General features: G+C 39.7%; 1 protein-coding gene across 13 annotated transcripts in view; it reads right to left on the minus strand.

The window, feature by feature from the left end:
* The window catches only part of NR3C2 (nuclear receptor subfamily 3 group C member 2), a 189199-nt gene that overhangs the window by 16982 nt on the left and 145845 nt on the right, over window positions 1–26372 (minus strand). For all 13 annotated transcript variants that reach the window (XM_068187811.1, XM_068187815.1, XM_068187820.1 and 10 more), the window contains 2 exons: window positions 13123–13461; window positions 12569–12713 (listed from right to left, as the gene is read on the minus strand). In XM_068187811.1, coding sequence (XP_068043912.1) covers window positions 12569–12713; window positions 13123–13461 — 484 coding nt within the window. The remainder of the gene's footprint in view (window positions 1–12568; window positions 12714–13122; window positions 13462–26372) is intronic.

A 26372-nucleotide genomic window follows, 5' to 3' on the forward strand; every position in this document is an offset into this window, starting at 1 on the left:
GATCTGGAATATAAGGACACGTATCTTTATGGGGACATTTAAGAAGGTAAGTACATTTAAGTAACAAAAAGCGTGGAGCCAAAGCTCTGAATCCGCTATTTGGATACGCATTCAGAAGTGGTGTCATTAGCTCAGTTTAGTGTAATCCTCCTTCATAATAATATGCTTTAAACTTTACACCTTAAGTTAATCCATCTTAAGTTCCCTGAGTGTCTCCTTACAGGCTTAAAGTAATGCCCAGCTCACATTTTGTCTGACCTTTCCTGCAGCTCTGGGGACAGGCAGGGCATCCAGCCATTCCTACCGCTGCCACCAGCCTGTTCCCACTGCTGCCACCAGCCATTCCCACCACTGCCACCAGCCCGTTCCCACTGCTCTGTCCAATTGCCATTGGAGCCACCCAGCTACAACAGTTATGTAGGATTTGACCAGTCACCCCGGGAGAGCAGGGATGGCTCGAGGAAGCCACTTAAGGCATCCTAAATACCAAACCAGCCATATATCTCATAATGCCCTTATGGGATCTCCACAGAAAACAGGCAGCCACCTCAAAACCTGTGAAACTACAGGTAGGCTGAAGAAAAACATCTTGTTATGAATAAGTAACTCATCACTTATGAAGTCATCATAAAGCCCAGTATCGTAAATCTCCTTGCTGAAGATGGAAACTGCAACTCAACTGACCATAACCAAAAAGAGGAACCCATGCAGCAAGAAATATTCACTGACAGGCGAAACTCAGCTCCAAACCAAACCTGATACCACGTTTTATTTACTTTCTCATGGGTACTATTCAAAGCTGCAGCACAAGGCATCTTCCCAAATTAGACAGAGAAGTGAATAAAGGAAAAGCTGTGGTGGGTGTGTTGAGGTTTCATCAGAACTTAAGTGACTCGCTGATAATCCCAAGGAAAAACTGGCCAAGGCATCGCCTTTTACAGCACCTCAGAAGAACACAAATGCACCTGAGTTAGACCCTAGGCCTCTGCAGCCTAGAAAAGACTTAGGAAAAGACCAATAAATATTTGTAGCAAAACTCTGATATCAAAGATAGTTTTTGTGTCTTCTGATTTCACACTTTTTACCACTGTAAGAACCATTTCCAATTTTATAACCTATTTTATTTCCCTTGCTAGACTAAAACCTGTATCCATTTGAAAGTTGCCCACCAATTAAATTGATTTTAGGCACCCTCAGAAAGCACTTTACACTGTAACAAAACCAAAACAAACAACCAATCAAACAAATGCAGCCCAACAAGAAAACCTGCCAAAGGCCTGAAAGTCAAAACCTGTTTGGAAGCCTCCAAAACCAAGGCATGCTTTCCCTCATGCCAAAAGAAGTCAGTTTGAACTTGAAAGAGAGAGGAGTAAAAACATCAGCAGACACCGTGAGGGCAAGGCAGAGCTACTGAGGATAAAGAGAGAAAAAGACCAGGACATGGGATTACAAAAACCCCTGCTCAGTGGCTCAAACCATCTAATCATAAAAAGCCCTTGACCTGAATTATTTCACCTGCCTTAGGAAGGCATTCATGACTGGAAAAAGTTTTGAGGTTCTTGGGGAAAGAAAAAAAAATAAACATATTATTGTCACAATACTTAACTGTCTCTTAAGGGAGTTTTCTATTCCAACAGTGGTGACAGAATGGCACTACTTGAATAAATTCTTTCATGCACAGGGACAGGAAACACTGAGCATCCCTCTGCTCAATGGACTGCACCCAGACACCTGTGTCCCATCTTGAAGCCATTAAAAATGTCACCGAAGTCACACGTACTGGAGCAGCCTCATTATGTTAACATACTGGTCAAAATCCAAGCCAAAATACATGCAGGATTCAGGCAAAATTCAATTATGACTTTTCATTCAGTACTTAATTTTTATTCAGCACTTTCTAATCTCTGCTTAGTTTGCAAGCCACAGCAGAAAGAAACAAAGCCTCTTCCCTTCAACACTTTGCCTTCGACTCCTAAAGCAAAGCTTTAGAGTCATCTCCTTCCAGAGAGGCAAAAATGCCTGTTACTTTGCACTAATGGCCAATCTGGGCACTGCCAAACCCATGACAAAATAGTGGATGGACCCAGGACCACTAGTGTGAACACTGATAATCAGACAAGGAAGACAGTTTCACATTAAAACAGATCTACAGACATTAAGCTGCTATTTTGTGGCCTTTAGCCACCCAGGCAATTGGCAATTTTTAAATTCAGCTTGGCAATTTTAAACTGAACTTATAGAAGTCAAATCTGAAAATTAGTTTTCTCACAAGAAAATCATCATGGTGACCCTAGAGAATACCATCCCGGATAATTGATACTAAGAAATTTAGAGCTGCTTTAAAAGTTCCAGCCAAGCGTCCTCCTGTTATATGCCTATCAACGAAGGAATTGGCAACAGCCCATGGATAATGATTGCCAAAGGAGAGTTTCAGCTCTCAATCACAAACAGAGAACTTGTGATAAAATCCAACTTAATAATCACCCAGTTATGTAACCCTACAATCCCAAGCACATCAATAGCAAAAAAACCCAAGTATATGCTGGTATTAACAGTTAATTATGCACTTAGGAGAATGCTGATACCAAATACTCTCTTTTGGTTTGCATTTGCATTTCAAAAGAGACAAATCACAGTTTTAAATGAGAAAATACATAATTATGCCTTTACCAAAATGCTTTTTCAATAACACATTCATTAAGTGATGATAATGTACACATGGCAATAAATACCCCATTTCAAAGTTCATCAGAGAAAGGTATTGAGAGCCAGAAAAGGTGCCCATTAGGTATTGTTTTATACATCCATTCTGCCAGGGCTCATTGTCACTTGCAGTGGTTCATCAACAAAATTACTGCTATATTCCACATGCAGCAGCAATTCTCCTTTTATGCCAACAATGCCTCAAAAATTAAGACTTTGCTCATGCTGTCACGCAAGGCCTGGCATTTTCTGGAAGTCGGCTGAGGCACGTCTTCCTCCCAATCCAGTTTAGAAAAACTACTTCCTAATTTTTCTTTCGCTCATATTTAACTCTACAGGGGAAGTAGCAGAAGCAAGCACTGTGCATGTGAAAGGCATTTGGAGATGCCAGCAATCAGCTCATCGATGTGCAGGAATATTAAAGCAGCACCATATTCAGACACTTGCAAGGAGCAAACTTCTGTTCTAAGACCTTGACAGAAGTGAGAAGAAATCCTCCCAAAATGCTTGTGGATGTCCCAAAATCATGCTGAGACAATACCAGGAGAGCATAATTATGGTCTCTGCTAAATGTAAAGTCCTTGGGCTAGTGTTTGTACTAAAGTCATAAAAACTAACGCTCCAATTCTTTTGATCCCATCACAAGCTGGAAACCTGCCAGAACATTCACTGGGCCAACTGATGAGCAAGATGAAAATGAAAAATTTGAGAAAGATCAGAAAAGTTAAATAAAATCTTTGCATAAGTGCTCTCTGTAGAGGAGCCCAGTAAGGCTCTGCACCACTCTCCCTTTTCAGTAAGCAAGTGTGAGAAATAGTTTCAGATTCAAGTGCAAGTAGAAGAGCGTTTATAAAGAAAAAAAAATACAGTAAAATGAATAGTAATAAATCACCAAGACCAGATGGCATCTATCCACAAGCTGTAAAGCAACTTAAATACAGAACTGCTGAACTACTAACTGTGCTGCGCAGCTTATTGCTTAAATTGCCCTTATAAAAGTCGTGGAAGGCGACAAACGTGACTGATTTCTTAAAATGGGTCTGAGGGTGGGAAGGGAGCACTGGAGACCACAGGCTTGTAAGCTCCAGTTCTGTATCGAGCAAAACCATTGAAAGAGGAGCATGAATTGATAAATAAACATGAACCTGAAAGGGCACTCTGACAAAAGCACGAGGACACTGTGGTGGATGCAGGCGACGTCGGCACGACGGAAATGCTTTGCACACGCCAGGTCTAGCTGCGTCCCACAGCCATATGGGGTGAGACCTAAGCAAACACCAACCCTCTCCTCCTCCTCCTTCTCTCCCCTGCCCTGGTTTCCACACAAAGGAAACTGGGGCATGCAGCTTGGGTATGGGCTCTAATAAATTCTGTCAGCGTGCCAGCGTGGGTAATTACTGGTCTAGGCCTTGCATCAGGAGGTATGGGAGGATGCAATCACGTCAGGGTTGAATTTTAAAGCTATTAAAAGGATCTCCTGGAAGCTCTTAAAGAGAGCCTGGGGATAAGGAGGTCATCTCTTTGTGGATTATTAGCAGCTTAAAAATAGGAAACCAAGGGTAATAACAAATGGACATCTCTCACAAGTAATGGAGGTTACCAGGGAAGTCTCACAGAGCTCCACACTGGGGCCTGGGCTGAGAACTGTGCTCATACATCATGTGAGAAAAATCAGACCCCTGGAGGTGACAGAGCTTGCTGATGGCTCCAGACGATGAAATCAAGAGCTGCCTGTGAAAGACTGTTGGAAAAATCCTGCAAGTCTGTGGGGCTGGCTGACAAAATGGAAGGTGAAAATCACTGATCAGACAATGCAGACAGTATAATCATCTCCCACCATACATACGAAATAACTGGATTAACAAACATCACACAGTAAAGAGTCCTAGGTGTAACTTGGGACAGGTTTTTTGGGCTTCTGCCTTTTGAAAATGCTTGCTCAGTGTTCATCAAGAAAAACAAAGATGTGAGAGAAGAGTCGAGAGCAAGAGAGAAATTATAATTTTGCTGCTGCATCCACTGTGCTCTAAATCTAGTGTGTCAGTCTGGTGTCCTCCCAAAATTGATACATAGCATGAGAGGAGGAGCTGAGGATGGCCAGGGATAGCAGACAACTAGCAGAAATACAAGGGGAGGTCAAATTGACTCACTGATTCTTCAGCTCACAGAAGAAACAACAGGACTTGATGGAGATCTAAGTGATAAACGGCATGCATGGGATGAGAAGGATTATACCCGCTCTTGCTGCAAACACAGGAATGAAGTGGCACTCCATTAAATTATCAGCCACCTGCTTTAGAAACATCTCCAACAAACAAATATGCATAATTAAATTGCAGAAACAACTGCCACGGAACATTTTAGATATCAAGATTATAAATGTATTCAAAGAGGTAACAGGCAAATTCACAGAGAAAGACACAGAAGGGTTATTAAGCACAACTGTCCAAATGCAATCTCACATTCAGACGATACCTAAATACTTGCTAGAATGGGCAAATGAAGAAGCCCCTTGTCCTGATCTTAAACTTTCTCTGGCCTATTTAAAGGATGACAAACTATGTTACAGGGACACTTTCTGACATTTCCCCATTCTTACAGATCTCCTTAAAATTACTGTATCTTGTTTTCCTTTAAAGCTTCACAGTTTGAAGCAAAACACTTCAGAAATTTAAGAAGTGTTTAGAGATAGAGACATTAAAAGGCAGAGCTAGTTTTTAGAAATTTATGCAAAGAAACCAAATCTATTGATTTGCCCAACCAATGACCTGCTTACAAAGAAAAGAAGCCCAAAATAAAGACTTGGAAAATCTACCTGAAGCATGTTATAAGTTATTATGTACAGGTATGAGAACAGTTTTCCTAAATTTCATTTTTTTTTGTCTGTGCTGCTGTTGGGTGGATATGTAACAAAATCCCTTTGTGTACTTCTCTGGATGGGAAATGAGCTGCACTTTATGAAAAAATAAATAGTAGTAACCACGTATATAAAAAATTTACTGATGAAGATATTCACTTTCCACTGCACTGACACTGCATGAATTCAGTATTCTTCACCAAAATAACACATGCAAGCAAAAACTATGCAGTGAGGAACACCAAGGAGTGCTTGCTGACCTTTTAACAAGACCAGCGACTGCACACATAATTTATCAGCAAAAATGAACACCGACAACTCTTACCAGCTCTGGCTGTGGCAATAATAATTAAAAATGAGGGATCTGGAGGCTGCCAGATGACAAGAGATTACAAAAATGTAACTAAATTTAGAAACTACAGGATTAACAGATTGCAAGGGAAGACAAAAGGGTTTACAGCCGTCACCCTGCCAAACTTAAAAGCTACAAAGTAATAATTTAAACAATAGGTGAAGTTTCTTATTGGCTTTATCGCCATTCACAGATGATCTAACTAATTATGCCCCCAAAGCCCTGAGGTACATGAGGTTAAATACATTTTTAAAAAGGTGATTTAAAATATTCAGCTTATTTTATTACATTTATCTTCCTGCTGTTACCACAGAAATCAGAGCACCCGGAAGACTTACAGGCTTCAACACTGAAAGGGCATAGAGAGGCTGCTGTATCCCTGCACTGCCTTACACAACACCAAATCCTAATGGTCCCAGCTTCCACTGGCATATTAGGAGGGGGTTTAGGAATGTAATAAAAATGTTATTTACTAAGAAAATGTACATAATTATTAAATGAAGATTTTTAATACCATCTTAGTTGTTTCACTCCAGCTACATCCTAATCCTTAATTTAATTTTACAGCTTTCCTCAATGTTACAAAATCCTCTGCCCATCCACATCCTGTGACAACACTAACACAGAAACTTCCTAGAAATCCCCTTGTACTGCATTTTTTCCTGCCCCTCTCTACCTCATTTGCTCTACCTCAACTGTCTCATTTGAAAACTGTATTCTCTATTGTTCATCTGTTGCCAGCATCAACCTTGGTCTCCTTCTAAATTTAAAAACTTCATGCTTAGGGCTATTACCAAAGGCATAGCATGAGAGCTGCTTGCAATACTCCCTTTTTATTTTACTGGGAGCAAAATCTTATGCTTTAAAGGATCTGTTTATATCAATTTATAATAAACGTTGTTAATTACATACATAGTACATATTTTTAAAAAATTTAAAATATATATCCATCACTACATTCTGCTCTTAATATTTGTACATAACATTAAGCAAAGTGCAGTCTCTATTTTAACATTTTTACTGTAAGGACTGAGCTGCATATGACCTAATACAATAATTTCAGAGATGGAAAAACGACATAACTGATCCAGATGGTTGTGAAAGCTGGCTCTGGTTTTAAACTCAGTTTTTCAAGATCAATAATTTTGGGTACCTCATACAATACCTAGTGCTGGTTTTCATTAGGCAAGCCCTCAAGTCCTTGACTAGGGTAAAAAACCAATGAAGGCATGAAGTGCAATGGCCAGGAAATTCAGAACCTGCACACTTCTGCACCTATGATTTATTCTTTCTGCTGCAGATGACAAACTGAGAAAAATCAAAGGAGCAAGAAAACACACAGCACATTAGTCATGCAGTGCATTTGCAAAATACTGTTGAAACATTGATGCTGTACTTTAACGTACTAAAGTGTCTCCACACTGTTGTGTCTCAGCATCACTGAACTTTCTCAGTATCCCACATCACTGCTATTTTACAGCCAGGTAAGGCTGGAATGGTAAATAAGGTAATTTGGGTAGATTTGTCACAAATAGGAAATGATTTTGAAATCTTCAGTCTTTTCAGAAGTCTCTGCAGATTCAGAAATCTACAGAGAGACAATGTTAAACCTAAAAGCAAGAAATAAATCAAGACCTGTGGGGGAATTCCAGGGTTGGGCCATCCCTCTGGGGCTTTTATGCCAGCACAAACCAATACATAGAGGAGGAGCATGGCTTGAGTTTTAATATTCATCATCAGTGCCATCAGCTGTGTTTTTGCCTTAAGGAGAAATAAGAAGCCACCATGCATCTTCCTTAGGGGAAGGAAAGGATAAGCAGTACAGCTTGCCATGAGGGATGCAGTTCTAGCTTCCAGCTGGGAGAAGGAGATGTGCTGGGCGCAACCCATGTCCCACCTCTCCTACTGGTTTCCCACATTGTGCGAGTGAGGAACCCTGCCATTCCGTGTCTTGGCTCCTGCTGGGTTTCTGTTGGCAGTGCTGAACTTGTAAATGCTTTTTATTCCTTCCTGAGCCTCTGAAGGTTTGCCAGCCAATGCCCTGACTTAATGTATGGGTGGAAGCAGATACCTGGGATGTTGTCACCAGTAGCTGGCGGGACAGCAACTGCCTGAGTCCGTTAAAACCTGAGCAAAAAGGAGCATCCCTTGTCTTTCTCTGGAACTCAGGCATCTGACTTCTGCACTGAAAAATCAGGAACCCCTACTTTTGAAAGGCTGGGCTGATTTCTTGTAGACATGAACTGTCACACCACCTCTTTTCAAAAATGTTGAGGACTTTTCCCTCAAAAGGGCACAGCCAGGGAAAGAGTCCTGGTAGCCTCTGGTTCATCCAGTAAGGGAAAAAGCAATGGAAGTTGCAACTAACTGCCCTACCTTCCAGAACCATGCATTAGAAATCCTGTTTAAGGCTGCTCCCTGTAGTAAAGAGTATTTTGCAGAGTTTCAGCCAGAATCCCTGAAAATAAGCTGGTGTTACAAATCATGGGGTTTTGTATATCCCTTGCTTTGTTCTTGCACCCATTCCAGCCAGCACTACTTGGGTTTTCTGCTTTCAATTTGTATGATTTTACCCATTTAATGCTCTGGACTTAGATTATCCACACATGTGCCTGCCTCAGGTTGAATTATATTAGAAAATTTTAGCTAAAGTCTTTGGTTAAATCTTAAAGAGAAATTTTCTCCCTCCCTTGAGTTAAAAAAAACTTTTTTTTTTTTCTTGCAAGATTTCTGTTACTTTTGCAGGAGGAACCTGAAAAGTCTCAGAGCTTAGGGTTTGAATTAGGGACAGTCTTTTCCCATGTCTTAAGAAAATCTTCCCCATTAATATCTCTGTTCTCCCAAATCCCTAGATCCATTCAAGGTAAGGCTTCCTCAATGACAACAAATGAAGAAAAACCTCCTAGAGTCTCTCACTACATAATCCTTACATCTCATCCAACCTGATCAAAGGAGTCACAAAGGAAAAATATTATGGGATAGTATAACTCAAGGGTTTTGTTAAAGATACAGTCTTCAAAGCATGTACCTAAAGAGCTTAAACTATGATTTTGCAGACCATCTTAATTTTGGAATTTTGCAACTTCTTGAATTTGAGTTTGCACAGCCTACAAACATAACTACAACACCTTTTGAGTGTTATCCCATATGCAGAAGTCATTCTTTATGAGTGTTTATCCTCAATACAAGTTATATGGTGTCATGTGTATCATTGTCTTCTAAAGATTTACTGTGGATTAAAACCAAAGCTGAATCTACGGATTATTAGTTTTGATCACAGCCACTACATTACAAAAGAAATGGATTTTTAAAAAATGCACATGCCGTAACTTAAACAAACACAACACAAAACACCCTGCTTTATGCCTCTTTTCAGGCTGTTCTTTAGGCATTTCTTTGACAGGCTGAGCAGCCATTTTCTTATCCCTCAGTTAAAATCTTCATGTTCAGTTAAGCCCCAATTAAATCAATGGAATATATGCCTGAACCATAAAGACAAGCAGTACACTTAATTAGATAGGTAGCATGACTAAATGAAGGCAGACAAATATTCCAGTCTTCCACAAGCCTAAAAGGAATTCAAACCACATATGAGTAGGGAGGCATTTTGCACTGTATTTATACAATCAAAGCTACATTTAACAGCTATTAACAGTATGGATCCTCATTTGTTATTGGCCTTGTTTACAGGCCTTCAGAACAAGAAAGAAAACAAGATCATATATCATGGTCCTCCAGAAACATTACAACTTCCTTTTATTCACAGTAGTTAAGGGTAAACGGAAAATTCATTTAATGTAAAACAAAGCCACATAATTCCACTAATGCCAACCTCTACTTTCGCTCATTTTTAACTGTTCATTGAAGAAAATGCTGAACTCTCTGGGGCATCAAGGGCCTGGTCAAGGACATTGCTTATCTTTTCTTGCATAGAAATGGGAGATGACCTCTCCAGTCACAATGTGAAGAAATACCAAGAAAATCTTGGCCAGGTGATAACAGAAATGTAATTCTCTCAAACCAATAAAAGGAAAGGCATTGTAAAGCATACCCTTTCATTCTGCATCAATTAATAAATGTCCTAAAATGCCAAGGGCAGTAAAACACTCAGAAAGTTTCACCAAGTAAACCTCAGGGAAGTCTAATAAACTCTGAGGCACAGAAAACAAAGGCTTATAATTACACAGCACATTTCCAAGTTCAAGGTACTCAAAAAGTAAAGGTAAGACGAGCCTTCAGCAATTTCAGAGCAAAGCTCCAAAGCACTTCATGAACAGGAATATGTATTGTGTTTTGTATTGTGGGAATGGTTTCTACATTGAACTGTATTGTACAATTCCAGTAAGTAATCTCTGGCCTTACCTCAAAACGGGGAAAAGCACTGAATCTCTTAACTTAGAATCACAAAACAGTAGCTTGGGAGGGATCTCTGGAGGTCTCAAGTCCAACCCCCTCTTCCCTCCAGAGCTAATTTTGACATTGGAGCAGGCTGCTTGGGGCTTTGCCCAGTGAAGGCTTGGACATCATCCGGGACCAAGACTCCAAGGTCTCTCTGGGGCACCTGCTCAGCTGATTCACCATCTCATTAGGAAATGTTTTCTCCTGCTGCCCAGAAGGCAGTGTGTTGTTCCAAGCTCAGGATCACAAACTCTCACTCTTCCCCTGAGCACCTCCATGAAGAGCCAGGCTTCTTCTTTTCTACAACTCATTAGGAAGCTGAAGGGTGCATTTAATCTGCATTGCACCATCAGGTCCCTCACTAACCCAATCAGCCCTGACCACCTCAGCCAATCTCCACTGGCTCTCTGCAGATTCTGAACAACTTTACTTTGCCAGAGAGCCCCAAACTCAGGCTCCAAATGCAGTCTCAATCACCATTCTGAGTGGCAATGTGAGAAACTGGAACAAATGCTTGGCACGATGCCCAGTGAGTATGAAACACAAGCAATATGTGTGTGAAAGAAAACCCGTCCTGTTCCAGAGATATGTCTGTTACTGTTTCAGAGTGAACACCAAACATCCTACTCTTTCACCTCCAGGGAAATTTCTTGTCCTGATTAGCTACTTCAAAAGGCCCTGTCCCCCACTCACATCTCTTGGCAATTTTTTTTTCTCTATTTATAAGCAATTGCCTTCTCTCTGCAATGAGTATATTGTCAAATACGCAGGAGATCAGACCACTATCTCAATTACATATCTGGTTTGGGATGTTTTAATTTTGCACTCATTTTTCCAACTGGATCCCTACCTCAACCTCAGTATAATTCTACAGGCACTTGCCATCAAGGCTTGCAGCATAAAACTCTCAATTGATCTCAAATTCTCAAAGTTGCTTCTAGCTGCAGTAGAACAAGAGCAAGCAATGCACACACTTTTATTTGCAAGCAGGATTGATTTCTCTGTCCAATAAATGCTGACCCCCTCACTGACTTTCTTGAGTTGAGGGAAAGCTGCTTTCGTGTTTGAACTGTTAGTCTACATTCCCCCAGGAGAACTAAACTCTTCAAAGTTCACATTTTCACTTACCTCTAGCTACAGATACCTTTTTTTATCTGTGACAATTCTCTAATGTTCAAGTCATAATGGAGCTGCTTTCAACAAGGAAAATGGCTGACACTACATTTTCGGCCACATGAAGTAAATCACCAGTTCCCCCTTTTAGAAAAAAAAAAGCCCAAACCAAACAATCCTTGTTTGATATTGCTCACTGCTTTGGGACCCTTCTCATACTCATTAATTATTTAGGGATTCCTAAATCAAAGACAGGCTATTAAGATGGACAGCGACAAAGCATCTTTTCCAAGAAAAAGATTTCAGAATGCATCTGGAGATTAAGTGGTAAGTTATTTTTTTGTTAATTCTTTTCCTGTTTTGGTTTTTTTTTCTCCAAGTGCACCCATATCCTATTGATTATGTCTCCTTTTTACCTCTAAAAAAAAACCCCCAACCTTCTGGGATAAGGAAGTGATGCATGCCCCATTTGACTGCCTGTGCATTCACTTAGATTTTTGACTTTACTGTCTTGTAATAAACACTAGGCGAATGGAACAGAAATTAAATTATAGTCATCAAAAGCAAAGCACTAAACACACACAAACATAAAATATGAAGGAACACATACTCAGACGGAATGGTTGATCCTTCTTTTTGTCTGAATGCAACATAAAAGAAGTTATGTTTCATTACTGAAAAAACATTTTGGCTTCTTTCACGGTTGCAAAGAAGGGTAATTAAGACTGTCAAGAAAACACATTGAACAGCTGTATATTGTTAACAAAAGCACCATTATATGACTGCTCTGAAAAACCCCAGTAATTTAAACATTCACATTTCCTAGAAGTTGGATATTTTTCCAACCTCTAGTAGATCCCAAAAAATGTTCTTTTCTATAAAATGTGGTTGTGTATCAGTCACATTTCAAACCAGTGGGATGGTCCCAGTTTGAGAACACATCCCCACACATAAGGAGAAGTGGACAGCAGTAATCAAAGCTTTGGCAATCAAAATGTGAGTCACTGAAAGAAAATTAAGACTTCAGCTGCTTTTTAAAGCAGAATTAGCTGAAATTTTTTTAGACTGCAAGTATGCCTGAAAAACCAAATAAAGACAGCAATCCTTCCAGCTTGCACTGAAATGGGCCATTAAAGAATACTTACTCATCGAAGATCAGGTCTGGAGCAAAATAGAGGAACTGGCTGTTTGTATGTTTGTATGACCTCCAGCTCAAGGCAAACGATGACAGACACATCCATGAATACTGAATTAAAGTAATTTGGTCCTCAAGAGGCAAGTTTCTAAATCCTAGAGATCAAACCAGAAAATACACATGAACTACAAGGGCTGGTCAAACCATCACCAAACACATTGCTTACTACTTCTCCAATATTCACAAACAAGAGCAACACTCCCAATTTGAAAAAAATAAAACCGTAATTTTTCATTCCAGTGACAAAACATGTTTTCTTCTTAAGAGGCTATTACTGAAAATGAAAGCTTTTAAAATATCAATCACAGACATTTGAAACAAACTTTACATAAAATAAGGGAAAAACCCCAACTATCTTCTCTCAGAGGTTCATCTCACACCCCCACCACTTGCCAGTTTTCTCAACACAGTCCATGGATTAAAGATCCAATTTGCCAAGCAAATATAACTCTGAACTAAAAGAAACAGTGAAGTGACATCTCAGCAGATGACTCATGGTCCTACCTGGAAGTATCTTTGCCCACTTCACCACCTGAATCATCTGCTTGCCGGCCAGGCGGTTTAAGGTGGAAAGCAGGTACTCCGCTGTGTCCGGCTTCGAGCTGTCGTATCCTGCGTACACGATCTCCGGCTCAATGCTTTCAAGGATCTTAACAGGAGAGGGAGTAAGTGCTGGTGAGATAGCAGACATATGGGGGACAAGTGCAGTGTTGACAGAGGGCTCGGTCACAGGCGCAATGTACGTCGTCCCTTCCTCGGGGCTCTGTGGGGGTGGCTGCTGCCGCTGCTGGGGCTGCTCCTCGTGCATCCCTTTCAATTTCCCCAACTTTTTGGACTTCCGGGCTGTGAAGATGAGCAACATGAGAACTAAGTCAGTACAGAAAGCCAGCAAAACCCTTGGCTTTATACAGGAAATGAAAGCCAAAATATAATCTCAAAGCTCTTAAGTGAAACAGGCGCGGGACCTTAAGAAATACCTCACTGCCTGCAGCATTGTCACACTGGAAAAAGGACCAAAAGACACCTCTAAGCTCATTTTCACTTCTTTACTGGATGTTTTTATACATGACAGAATGTCTAGTATCTGCCTCCATACACACATGCATAGAACATCCTAGTTATGGTGGTCAGTGCCAACTAAACATTTCAGAACTGTAATCACTTATCACCTACAAGACTGCAATTCATTATCTCCATTGCATTGGTCATCAAAAGAAATTTGCACAATATTAGCAGACCCAGAGCCCTCCTAAGCTTTTGCCTCAACTTGAAATGTAGTCAATACATTTTGAACAGCTCAAGTTAGTCAAGTCCCCTTCCTTTTGCTGCTTTGTTATGTCCATAACAGCTTTACCCATTTCTCTTAATATTTAAAGCTTAAATATTTATCCACTTAAAGAAGAAAAACTGAACTTCATGTAACACCTTTTTCACTGCTATCAACATGTCTCTGATGATTTGCCTTCCCTCTTAATTTTCTTTTTTTTTTCTTTAATTCTACCCACCCTACTTTTCTTTACTAAGTACGCTCAGAAGCCAGTAATGCTAGGTTGCTTCGACTCCTTGAAGAGGGACCAGTCACTCCCTGTGGGCTGCATTCCCAACTTTACCATAGCATGAGAAAAGAACTGGAATTAAAAATCAAGATGATTCTGTTAAAAAACCACACACAAAGAACCAAACCTAATACCCATCATGACCCTTTTTGCAATAGGGAAATGTAACAACAACAAATAATCTTTAAAATCAATAAATAATGAACTACATTTAAGTGTTTGCAGATCTTCACTGTAACTTCTTTCAAATGACATCTTTCTTATCTATCTGGACACAGCTAAAACCCTTGTCCGGGCTTTTATCTTCCTCTCTCTTGATTCTTACAACATTCCTTTTACTGGCATCAGTAAATACAAGCCTATCTCACTCCCACTTGGAATAGTATTACAAATAAGCCCCTTCCTAGTCCATATCCTTTTCCTAGTTTACCTCCTCAAGTTTCTTCCCATCATCAATTCCCCTCCCCTATCTTTCCTTAAATATAACCCCTTTTCTTCAGCTCCAGAATACTATCTGGAAAACTTCCACCTCTCCAAAATGTTCACCTCCACTCTAGCTCAGCATGCCATGCCACATCCTCCTGGGATGCTTTCAAAGCTTTCTCTATGCGTTTCGTCCCGCTCCTCTTATTTACAGCACAGGAAACTCCCCAGTGGAACCCACAGAACCACCTCATTACTCTTCTACAAACCAATATTTTAAGAAATTTCCCTAAACAGCAGAGCTGCTGCTGCCCTCAGGCCATTTCTGGTGACAGCAGCCATTAATGTTTCACTGTTTCCTTGACACTGGGGCTGCCTGCCCAGAGCCAGTGGCTGCGAATGAGCAAGGCAGGATACAGATGCCCAGGGTCCAGGACAATGCACACCCAAGTGCAACAATAGCCTGTTGTTTTCAACACTTCCTTGCCGGGACAGTACCTTGAACTTAGAGGAGATGGTTCATCCCGAGACTCAAAAGAAAAAAAAATATTTATTAGGGTAAACATGAGGCACTGCTACAGAAAACAGTGATGTTATTACTCATACCCAAGATCTTGAAGGTGCCCAATGAGATGCTCCTTGACTATGGCATTCAAAAGGCAAAAATAAAATTCACTGCTACTGCAGCACATCCTGCATGGAGCAGGGAGTCCAAAATCCCAACATCAGTTTGTAGTCACTTCCATCACACCATGAAGGATCTTCCTGGCTGATCCCAGTGCAAACAACCCTCAGATAGCCTAGAGAGAACTTCAGAGATTTTTGTTTAGCTTTTATCACTTTCTCTTCTGAGAGCTGGAGGAAATTAGGTGAAATTAATTTCATTGATTCACTTCATGATGTCTGTCTGCTTTTGAGAATTCCTTATTTCCTCCATGCCTGCAGACATACAGACCAAGTGAGGCAAGTTGAATTTTTTAATAAAAGGACTGAATATGCAAATAAAAATGTACTGCTCCTAATAAAATTTAAAGTTCTTTTGTTCAGCTAACCACATCTACTTAAAAACCTCCTAATTACCAAAAGCATTAGCACAGGCTACATAGGAATAGCTGTCCATTTAGAGTTACAAGGAAGAGGTGAGACAAGTATCTGCCAGCAAAGGTTTCGCTGCAGTTTAATCTGTCTCAAGACACAAGAATTGAGAGAAGATCCTTCTAAGAGTCTGTTTAAATCCTATTTCTTACTTTGCTATTACAAAATTCTTAAAAAAGCTCATTCAAACAACAAAGCACAAGCAAAGGATTTTTTTATCCCCTAGTGCATCAAGCTACATGGATGCAACATCCATTCTTCAAGATGTCATTTTCAACTCTAGTACCCAAAAATCCATTTTACAAAGCAAAAGCTGATCATTTTATTAAACAAGCATTTTCCTCACTCTGCAAAATAAAACAGAGGGAGTTATAGGCAAAGCAGACAACCCTGGAAAGTTCAGTCCTGAAAAGGAAATGAAAATGCAGTTGTTCCCCATATGGTGCAGTTGCACCTACATAAGGATGTCCTGGTGAAATCACTGTGAGCACTTAATGTACTTTGCATTTATCTTAGAAAGGCAAAGCTGGAATTACAGATTTTTCAACAAAATAAAACCCAAAAGCAAAGCAACGATGAGCAAGCTTAGCTGAATGTCTGATAATGAATTAACAGAGCCACTGGACACTGAAAACAGAGTTTAAAAAATAAGTCTGAAGAGATAGAGATTAGTGTTTGCTGCTATTATTCATTAAGTTTTTCAGGCACTATTTTTTTTCTGTTATCAAAACAAGACTAAAAATAAAGAACTCTACACATTTTTCATGTTTACAGAGGCAAAAAAATGCATTTGCACCAAACTACACCAGAATAAAAAAAAAAGTGTTGGCTTACCAGCTCCAAGTATCCTGCAGCACAGATAACTGATCACATACTTAAGATATGTTTGTATGTTCTATTCTCCAAGAGTTTTTTATTAAAAGAAAAAAAAAATTCTTCCACGTATAAAACTGGCATAAAAATGTGTTTTAGTTTCATTTTCTTCCATTATAATGCCTTTAAAATGAAGCTGAGAAAAACATTACTGCCTTGACAGTCATGTTTACAGTGAAGAAAACTGTATTTTTCATTTGGCTCCATGCCAGCACTGTAGCTCAACTGGTTTGGTAACTCCCACAGAAACCAACAAGTAAAGATTAAATACAAACTGAGCAGTACATACTCCAAGGCACTCTTTAAAAGCTGTTCTTCACATCTGCTCTCTCACTCCAATACCAACTACAAAACTGACTAATCCACCTCTGAAATGGAGAGTAAAAGCCATGCTCATCAGGATTACTCTCTGAAAACACTCAAGAAATCCCTGGCTGTCCACACTGACCAGGAGATGGAGCAAGCATGGGGCATTTCAAGTGATAAAGCTGAAGTCTGAAGCCTGTCTGGGGCTAGGACAAGAGTTTCATCCAAATGGCTATTTAGCAGTGACTGCAGGACTTCTTGCCCTCCTGTTCAGTGTTACTGCAGCTAGAATATCTCCTATTTTTCAATCACCTGATACAGAGTAATAGGAGAAGAAAAACAAACATTAGAGAAAGACACAGCAAATATACCCGAGGTTAAAATCTCAAGTATCTGTCATGACTTTTGTTGAGTATTTTAGGTGGTCCTTATGCGCCAATTAAAAGAAATAAGGTGTAACATTTGGAAAGTCACAAACCTGGGTTTTAAAAAGACTCTTCCAACAGCTATTCTCTGTAGCTCTAACAATGAATAGTGGAACAAATAAGATGCAAGTCAGTTGGACAGCTGGTTCCTTAGTATTGACCCCTCACATGGAAGTCTCAAAGCTGTCCCAAAGCTGAAACAGGGATCCTGCCATCTCAGGATGGAAGTTTTTGTGCCATCTGTGAAATGCTGAATAGGTTTCTAGTCATCTGCAACAAGGAATGCTACTCTAGGTCAAATAACAGGACATTTAGCAGAATGTGGCCCTATCGTAAAGTGGCTTTGGAATACAAATCAACATGAACATCAGCTACATTATGGCATTCCTTATTTTTAAGGGTAAAGCTTGAGGATTTAGGGCAGCCACAACATAGGTAAACTACCACACTCTCTTTTTAAAAATACCATAGTAAACTTATACATGCTATACAAGTTGGGTCTAGAGAGAGATAATCCATGTGGATTATATACATTATATACTCCCTTTGTGCCTAGGGAATACACACAAATTAAGTTATGGACTCCACACACCCAATCAGTATATTTCATAGGCTCAAAATTAATAATTTTATCTCATTACTGTTAAAAAAGAGGGATCCAGAAACATCGAAGAACAAAATGTTTTTAATAGTAGATAAGCCCCCATAAATATTATTATTTAATTCAGCACATTTCTAAGAGAGTAGTATCTTGTTTGTAGAATTGTACTAGTGTTCAAATTTAGAAGATGAACAATGTAAAATACTCTGCAGATTCACGCTCGCTTCCAATACTCTGGAAGTAAAAAAAGTAAGCTAATTCTGAAGTTTAGAAAATAAGCTATAGTTCTATGTAGAGTGAATCACAAGACTTGCGATGACAATCCCCTGGAATCTAAATTTATTTTTTCTTAAAGATGATATTCAGAGCTTGCCTTGATATCCATCAGAACAATAATTTACTGTTTGTATACCTGATGTAACAATTTATAGTTAGAGATTTATATATATATATATATGTGTGTGTGTGTGTGTATATATATATATATATATAGATTTATAGATATATATTTATATATCTTAGTTATTTTAACTAAGATCTTTATTTAATCCCATCTGTAAAGCTCTGCCAGAGCCAGGACCAAGATGATCCTGACCCAACAGATCTTTATTATATTCTATGCATATTTGAATCCATGGGGGATATCAAAAGTACATTATAAGAACATATGCTACCTCTAGTGTAAAGCAGAGAGCTTTAGTGGAGGGAGTGGGGAAACCAGGATGGACACAGCAGAGGACACAAAAAGTGGTGGAGGTTTAAAAAAGATGTAAAGGAGAAGAGAAAGCAGCAATTGGAGTAAATACACTAAACATAATAGACAAGGCAGGGGAGGTGCAAATCACTATACGCACTTCAAACGAGGTATAATTTGGGATTATTTCTGAGTGTGTGCTGTACCACTAGTGATCTAGGCAGCCTGAGAGTAGACAAAATGCTGCAAAACAAACTCACTGTGGCCACCTGTAACTCTGTACCCAAGCCAGTAAACACCTGCATTTCAAACACTCGGGTTCCTCCGCTGAGGTCCAGTGCCCGAGGCTCCACACCTTAGCTACAACCACCACCTCCTTCCCAGCCTCCACAGCTGTCAGCTTTCTCCCTTCCACCCCATGCCAAATGCTTAAGAATTTCCCTGCACACCCTGCCACTACCACCTCCCTCTGCTCTCCAAATTCAACCTCCAGGATCTTGCTGCACCACAGTTACCAAAAGTGCCAATTCTCCCCTCAAGGCAGCTCTGACTCAAGGTAGATTCTTCTCTAAGTCCTCACTCAGCGCCTCCACCTTTGTACAGATAAATGCTCCATCAAAATGCCACTTTTCTCTCCTCCGAATCTTTTCATCATGTTTGCCTGGTGACTTTGCATCACTTACTTCAATGAGCTGACATCTGTTCTCATTAGCTATTTTACTGCTACCACAAATAGCGTTTTCCCTTCCCCCAAATCTGTTGTATCTTGACATGAAAATTTTGAGCTATCTTGGTACAGACGTTTTTTCACTTAGTTGTCTAGCACAAAGGGAATGAGATTTTGCGGAGAAATTTCTACACAACAGTACAGACTTCATACATACACACACACATATGCCTGGGAATGTATGGAATAAAGTGAAAAGCACTAATGCAAACAACATCTTACAGCATTTTTCCATTTTCCCTACAAAGTGCACTCTGGCACACTTCTTTACTTCCAGGAACACAGAAGGAACAACCAAGATAGGACCCTAAAGCTTCCATAAAACCCATTACCCACTTTGGGAAGCAAACCACTGATTTTCAGGTAGCTCCAGAAGATGAAGAACCTCTAAATGTAACCCCAAGTGTTAGAATCATAGAATATCCTGAGTTGGAAGGAGTCCACAAGGATCAATTCACGAGTCCAACTCCCGTTGTGCCATGTGTGAGAGGAAGGATCAGGTACAAATCTGGGAGGCACACGGGCAAGCAGATGAGTCACTGCTTTAACTGGAGAGACCAAAGGGAGGAAGCAAACGAAAAGCAACTACTGAAGCAGGGACAACTTGTACAGGGACTTAAAAGGAGAGCACAAAATCATGTAAGACACACTGCCAAAAGGACTTGACTCTTGCAAAGCAGAGGCCTTTCAAGGGTGATTTCTGCAGTGGCATTTGGGATATGCTGAAGAGACCCAGCAGTATGTCTAAATATGCAAAGAAAGGAAGACTGCAGCTAGTAAGGAAGAAAACAAAGGTCCTGGCTTCACATAGCAAAATAAATTTTAAAATCTGTTTCTGACAGCTGTGACTCAAAGGAGAAAGTGATAGAAAATGCTATTACTTGCTGTTGAGCCTGAGGAATCAGTAGTCTGATTATCAAAGTGAAGAAAATTTCCTGATTTCTTATCCTCCACAGGCAGAAGGAAGTTTTTACTGGACAATTAGCTCCAATCCAATGATTGAATTCAGTGGAATGAAATGCAAGGCATAACTGAAACAATGACATAGTTTGGCATACTGTTTGCTAATTAATAAATAACACCTTAATCTGACAAATTAAAAGATTGGGCAATTTAAAGACATGGAGTAAATGTCCATGAAGTCTGATCTACGGAAATGTCACAGTTTATTTGACTTTGGTCAGACCCTGCAAAGAGCCAGGACCATCCATAAGTGCAATTCTTATCCTTGGTTTACAACTGGATACCAATAAGGGAGATACAACACAGATGGAAGAAAGAGCTTCTGATACACATTTTAATAGTAATTGTGTACTCTTTTCATTATGTTCACCTAGACGTATTTTGGTTCATTATTCTAGTTGGATTTAAACTCCTAATAAAACAGACTGCAACTAGGTAAATATTACTTTGGTTACTTACAGAACAACCTCAGAAGTGTCTGCATTTTGATTTGTTTGGAACAGATTCTAATAAATGATGCAGTACAATGCTGCTGGAGCACAGGCCTGTAAAGCACAGAAGCAATATATCTGAAGCAGCTTATCCCTATCGCCTTGAGCAGGATCAACCGTACTTTGCCCAACTCAGTATGTTATTAATCTCCAATAAAGAGAATTCCACAATATCCCACTACTATCTAACGACTCAGTATTCTCCCAACATCTCCAATGTTGCATCATTTTTTGTCTGCAGTGAGGCTGATTTCTCTCCATCATTCCCTCACTGGCCATAAAGAACAACTTATCATTCCTGTCCTCTTTTACACCACTTTTTCAATTGAAAGACTGGTATCATGACCTTCTTAAAGCCTCTCCCTTCTACACTAACATGAAATGAGTTTCTTTGACTCTTTGTTTCTTTTTTCTTTTCTAAGCATCTTATTATCCTTGTTCTTCCCTGGACAGTCTCTAATCTGTACACACCTTTATTCAGACACATGATATGAATTTCAGGAAGATTCGGTTTAGATCTTAAAGGAACCTTTCTAATTGTAAAGACCTGATGTGAAAAAACGAACAGGTTAACAAGAGACCTGTAGATATGTTCACACTGGAAAAGTCCAAGAAGAGATGAGAGGCATGTCCTTCACAAGGGTACCACAGGTACCACAATCCCACCAACCGGCACAGGAACATACGTGACAATTTTGCAAGGCTGCGCCATCCCCACACCCCACCCAGATGTGCTGAAACCAGACACAATCATCAGGCCCACACTTGCCAGCTCTGACAAGAAACAGAGTGATTCCTTCTTAACAGAGTCACATAAGACTTTGCCTATTTTTGCAACAATTTCACCTCACTGACTCTAAGTTTAACTCACAATCATCACACAACTGTGCTCCATTCTTCCCTGCCATCCCTGAGCAGCTGCTCTCAGGTATCCCACTTCTCCATGCCTCAACTTGCACTTCTCAACCTCCCAGTCTGTACCAAAAATGCCGCCATGTTTATTTCCAACAATGGAACTAAAGATTCTTTTGAGTTCTGATCCAAATTTGTAGATTTACATATTTACTCCCTAGTTTGTTATGTATGTAATCATTACAATTACTACTGGATCCTCAACAGGACTCTACTCCACACATCCTTCCAATATAATAAGAAACCACCCTGGAAGAACACTATTCTGAGTAATTACATGCCCACTTAATGAGAAATCTTAAACTATTTTAATGAAAAATCCACGTTTTCCTCTGATTACACTTACAACTCGAGATACTGAGCAGTGAAATGCAAACACCTGCAGGGAGGTGGCACCTCACACCAACGTTGGCACACAGCAATTGTCTCAAAAATCTTCAGGTGAAAGTCCAGATCAAATGTTGTGTATTTTGAGGTCTGACCCAAGGGTGAAGCTCAGGTTACCCACCTGTTTGTCATGTGGGACAGTGAAGAGCACAGCAATTAAAAAGGAAAGGCACTGGGGAGTGTTTGGGTAAGAGACAGAGGAATTAATCCCTTTTTAAGTTGAGTTTCAGGCTAAGCATTCAAGAAGAGACAGCGGACAAAAGTGACAAAAGAAAGACAAGATCCAAAGTGCTTTTTACAGGAATATTTAGGTTGTCAGGGAAAATGTCTAACACATTTGCTTGTTTCTCAGCAATCCTCAAAGTGTTAATTGAATGAAAAATAACAGTTTCATAGGGGTACTCCTCCCTGTGTGGGAACAACTTTCACCAAATGCCAATTAGTGGTTTCCTGTTAAAATCAAATCAAGCTGCTTTTGATAAAGTTTTTTAATGAGAAATGGCTAAGTATGAAAATTTCCCCCCACATATATTTCATATTGAATCCCAAAATCACATAACACAATCTCACATCTAACACTTTTGGTATATAAAGCTCTCTCTTGTACTTCTTCATTAATTTCAAAAGAAATGTATTTACTAAATATTTAAATCATCCAATAAACAAAGCCTTAAAAAAAGGCTTACAAAAGTAAATTATAATGTTGATGAAAGCCAATCTTAATCAGTACTTTTCAGATGCTCCCAAAACTCAATTTTACTGATTATTTATTCATTCTTCAAGCATTTGGTAAATTCAATAATTCTTGAGCTAAGAGTTGTCTACTAAATGCATCAGTGGTTTTGATTATTCTCTTTGACATCAAATAAAGACAAGCAGTAAAATGTCAACAAAAAATGCAAAGATGAGATCACCTACAACTCCAAGACACCTGTTGGAATGAAACACCAGCAGCTTGAACTGCAAGCATTGGTAATAATTTGATTAAGAAGAAAGTTAAGGAAACTTTGGAGAACAGATTTTGACTGCACCAGACTGAATACTCTTGGCTGTGGTCGCTGGTTTCTGCCTTATGCCAAGCAACAACGTTCCTCCCAAGACACCCATTCCCATCCAGCCTTCTGCAACTCCTCATCCAAGTCTTCTCTCTTGCTTTTCTTTGGGTTGATACCCAATGTTCCATGTCTGTTACATGATTTATGTGCCCTCCATCCTGATCACAACATGATGAAACCCTGACATTTACCATGTATAAAACTTCATATTTACACTGAAGACAAAGGTTCTCAACAAGCGTTTCAGAGTCCTTCAAAACCAAATTGTGCCACAGCACCTCTTGTTCCGTATCTTGAGTGCTCAGACTTCCATTCCATTCCATGCTAAAGAGTGTTTCATTTTTGTTCTTGCAAAAACTAAGCTTTGTAAGCGCTGCCCTTCCCTCTGTGGTCTTTCTGGTATGTCATTACTACACTCCCACTTGATTTTTTTTCCCCCCAAGCAACAAAAATGGTGAGATCCTTTGTCTCCTCCTCTGTATGACTTCCATATCCCCAGTTTTTATCAACTCAGATTTCTGTCAAATGACCTTACTCCTAATGCATTGAATGCTGCTGGTCTGTCCCTCATCTTCTAGAAATTATCTACTCCACTTCCCAGAACAGCAAAGCTATCTGTGAAATATGACCAGGCTGTTTCTCTTCTGCAGTCATCTTGGCCATATTTTCACCATATAGTTCATGATTAGTCATTAAAAAAGAAAAAAAGAGTATAACCCTGTTAATCTCCTGCTTCAATAAATCACCCTGAACATTAGTGAAAACACTCTGTAGGTAATATCAACCATTTTCCAGGGTAATGGCAAATCTCTACCATTACCCATTTGTACGACCTGGGAAAGCTGATGGCAGAGAATCACAAAAGCACACAAATCACCAGCCCCAGTGTGAAGGAATATGTGTACTGGGTGGTTTAGAAGCATTCCATCCAGTGCCTTCACCTTGCCTCCCTCTTGGCTAAACACCAGTTTCTCATTGCTGTATATTTCTGAGGCTTAAATGTGCTCAACATTCCCTTCATGACCTGCTGGGAAATGTTCTTTCTACTGCCATTGTACTCCAAGGGATGCTTTTTGAGCCAGGTATGCCTGCCACAACTCACACTTCTTTTAGAAAAACACAAGATACAAAAAATGGAAAGCCATGCACTTAGGAATTGGTGGGGAGAAAAAAGAGAAGAAGAAATAAGATTAATAACAAAAACCACAATTCAGCATTGTGAGCCCACCCTACTTTGGCCAAGGTAGTTGAAAGCATGGCAAGTTAAATCTTCATGCCCTCTTATTCAGGTGGAAATTCTCTGAAGCAACACCTTGGTGAAAAGATCAAGTTCCTCCTGCTCCTACAGCTTCTCTCATGATGGGGAAGTGAGTAATGGAAACACATCATCACAAACCACAGGGGCAGGTTTCTAAAGGGTTCTGGTGACAACCAGCAGCTCTGGAAAAAGAGGAACAGGAGACACCGGCAGGTTTTCATAGCAAAGACTAGGCTTTTACTATGAGGAAGAGTAAAAAGGATATGGACTTACAGCATTGTGGAAGGAAGCTGTAATAATAATATCACTGTGGAAGTGATAATTTGGTGATTCAGGAAAAAACAAAACATTACCAAGAGCTGCATGTAACAACTTCGAGAAATGCTGAAAATCTTCCTCTCATAATGCTGTCATCACCCATCTTGTGTTTTGAACCAAAGCAAGGCAGCATGTACAGAATATGAAGCTCTGGGCAGGCTCTGAGCCTGCACAGGGAGTGCTGCACAGCCGAAATCAGACAGCACCCCCAGAGTCTGCCTGCACAGCATCACTGTGGGACACGAGGCAGGCTGAGACACACACTCCCCAGCAGGAGCCCAGCAGGGATGCAGCTTCTTTGCAAGGCTGGCAACCAAGGGTGCTGTGCCTTGAATGGTACAGTGGAGAGTCCAGAAGATAGAATGGGAAGTCTGGAGTCCAGCAGCCCCACACCAAAAGCCTGAAAGGCTGTTCCTGGAGGAAAGACAAATGTTGCTGGCAGTTGGGCACTTGCAGAAGGGAGAGCTGGAACCAGGAAAACGTGAAAAAAACAAAGCATGAACCCAATTAAGAATTTGATCAGGTTCTGCTGGATGTGAGGTGTGGGCTCTTGGACCACTGCAGTGCTTCTCCAGCTGCTTTCGCACATAGAATAAAATCATCAGCAAAATGCCAAGTACAAGGACACATTTTCAATATTGCTTTTAACTGGTGCCCAAGAGATTACTCTGACATTACCAGTCCTCTTCAAAATTCTGCATTTTTAACTGTCATTCACAAATAATTTCTTAATAGTTGTCACATGTGACTGTTCTCATAGTTATCTACAATATTCAAGAATCACAGAATCATTTAGGTTGGAAATCATCCTTGAAATCATTGAGTCCAACCATTAACCCAACACTGCCAAGTCCACCACTACACCATGTCTCTAAGCACCAGATCTACATGATTTCCGAAGGAAAACATCCTTCCCTGGGCAGCCTCTTCCAATGCTTGACAACACTTTCAGCGGGAAAACTTTTCCTAACATCCAATCTAAACGTTCCATTCATGAGGATTATTCAAGTTGGAAAGTTAAAGGGTCACACCAAGAGCAGGGCAGGAGCACTACACATGGAGTAAGACGGACACAAAAGCAGGAAAAGTTAACTGCTGAACAAATTGGCTCCTACAACATCTTCAACGGCAGGTTTATAACAATAGGCAAATTATCTATTACTTATTTATTACCTACTTAAATATTATTTATATGTTTGTTAATAATTACTTAAATAGTATTGTTTATTACTTAAAGGTCTTCTCCAACCTGCTAGTGTTTTTAAAGGTCTGTTGAAAGAACTGATAATAACCCAGCTGAATGTTCAAGCTAAAAAATTATTGACTGGATTCCCTCAGAAGAAAATGCTACATAATAAATGCAAATAAAAATGCATTAAAGTTAATGGCATTTCAAAATACTTTGCAGTTAAAGTTTAAATGAAAAATAAAACTTAACCATATGTATACCTTAAATTGCTTGTGCCTTACACAAAGGGGTTTATTTTCCTTTAAAATTTATGAAATCATGGTTAGTAGAAAATTCTAAAGAAAAACAAAAGGATATACTTTTGTTGTATTTACGTTTTCCCCAGGTTTTCAGATTTTTTCTCTCCCTTTTTTTTCTCAAAAAGATAGGAACAATGACAATATAAAACCACATAAGCTCCAGTAACTGAAAATAATAGTGC

The sequence above is a fragment of the Anomalospiza imberbis genome, chromosome 4 (genome assembly GCF_031753505.1).
Source record: "Anomalospiza imberbis isolate Cuckoo-Finch-1a 21T00152 chromosome 4, ASM3175350v1, whole genome shotgun sequence".
Classification (NCBI taxonomy): Eukaryota; Metazoa; Chordata; class Aves; order Passeriformes; family Viduidae; genus Anomalospiza; species Anomalospiza imberbis.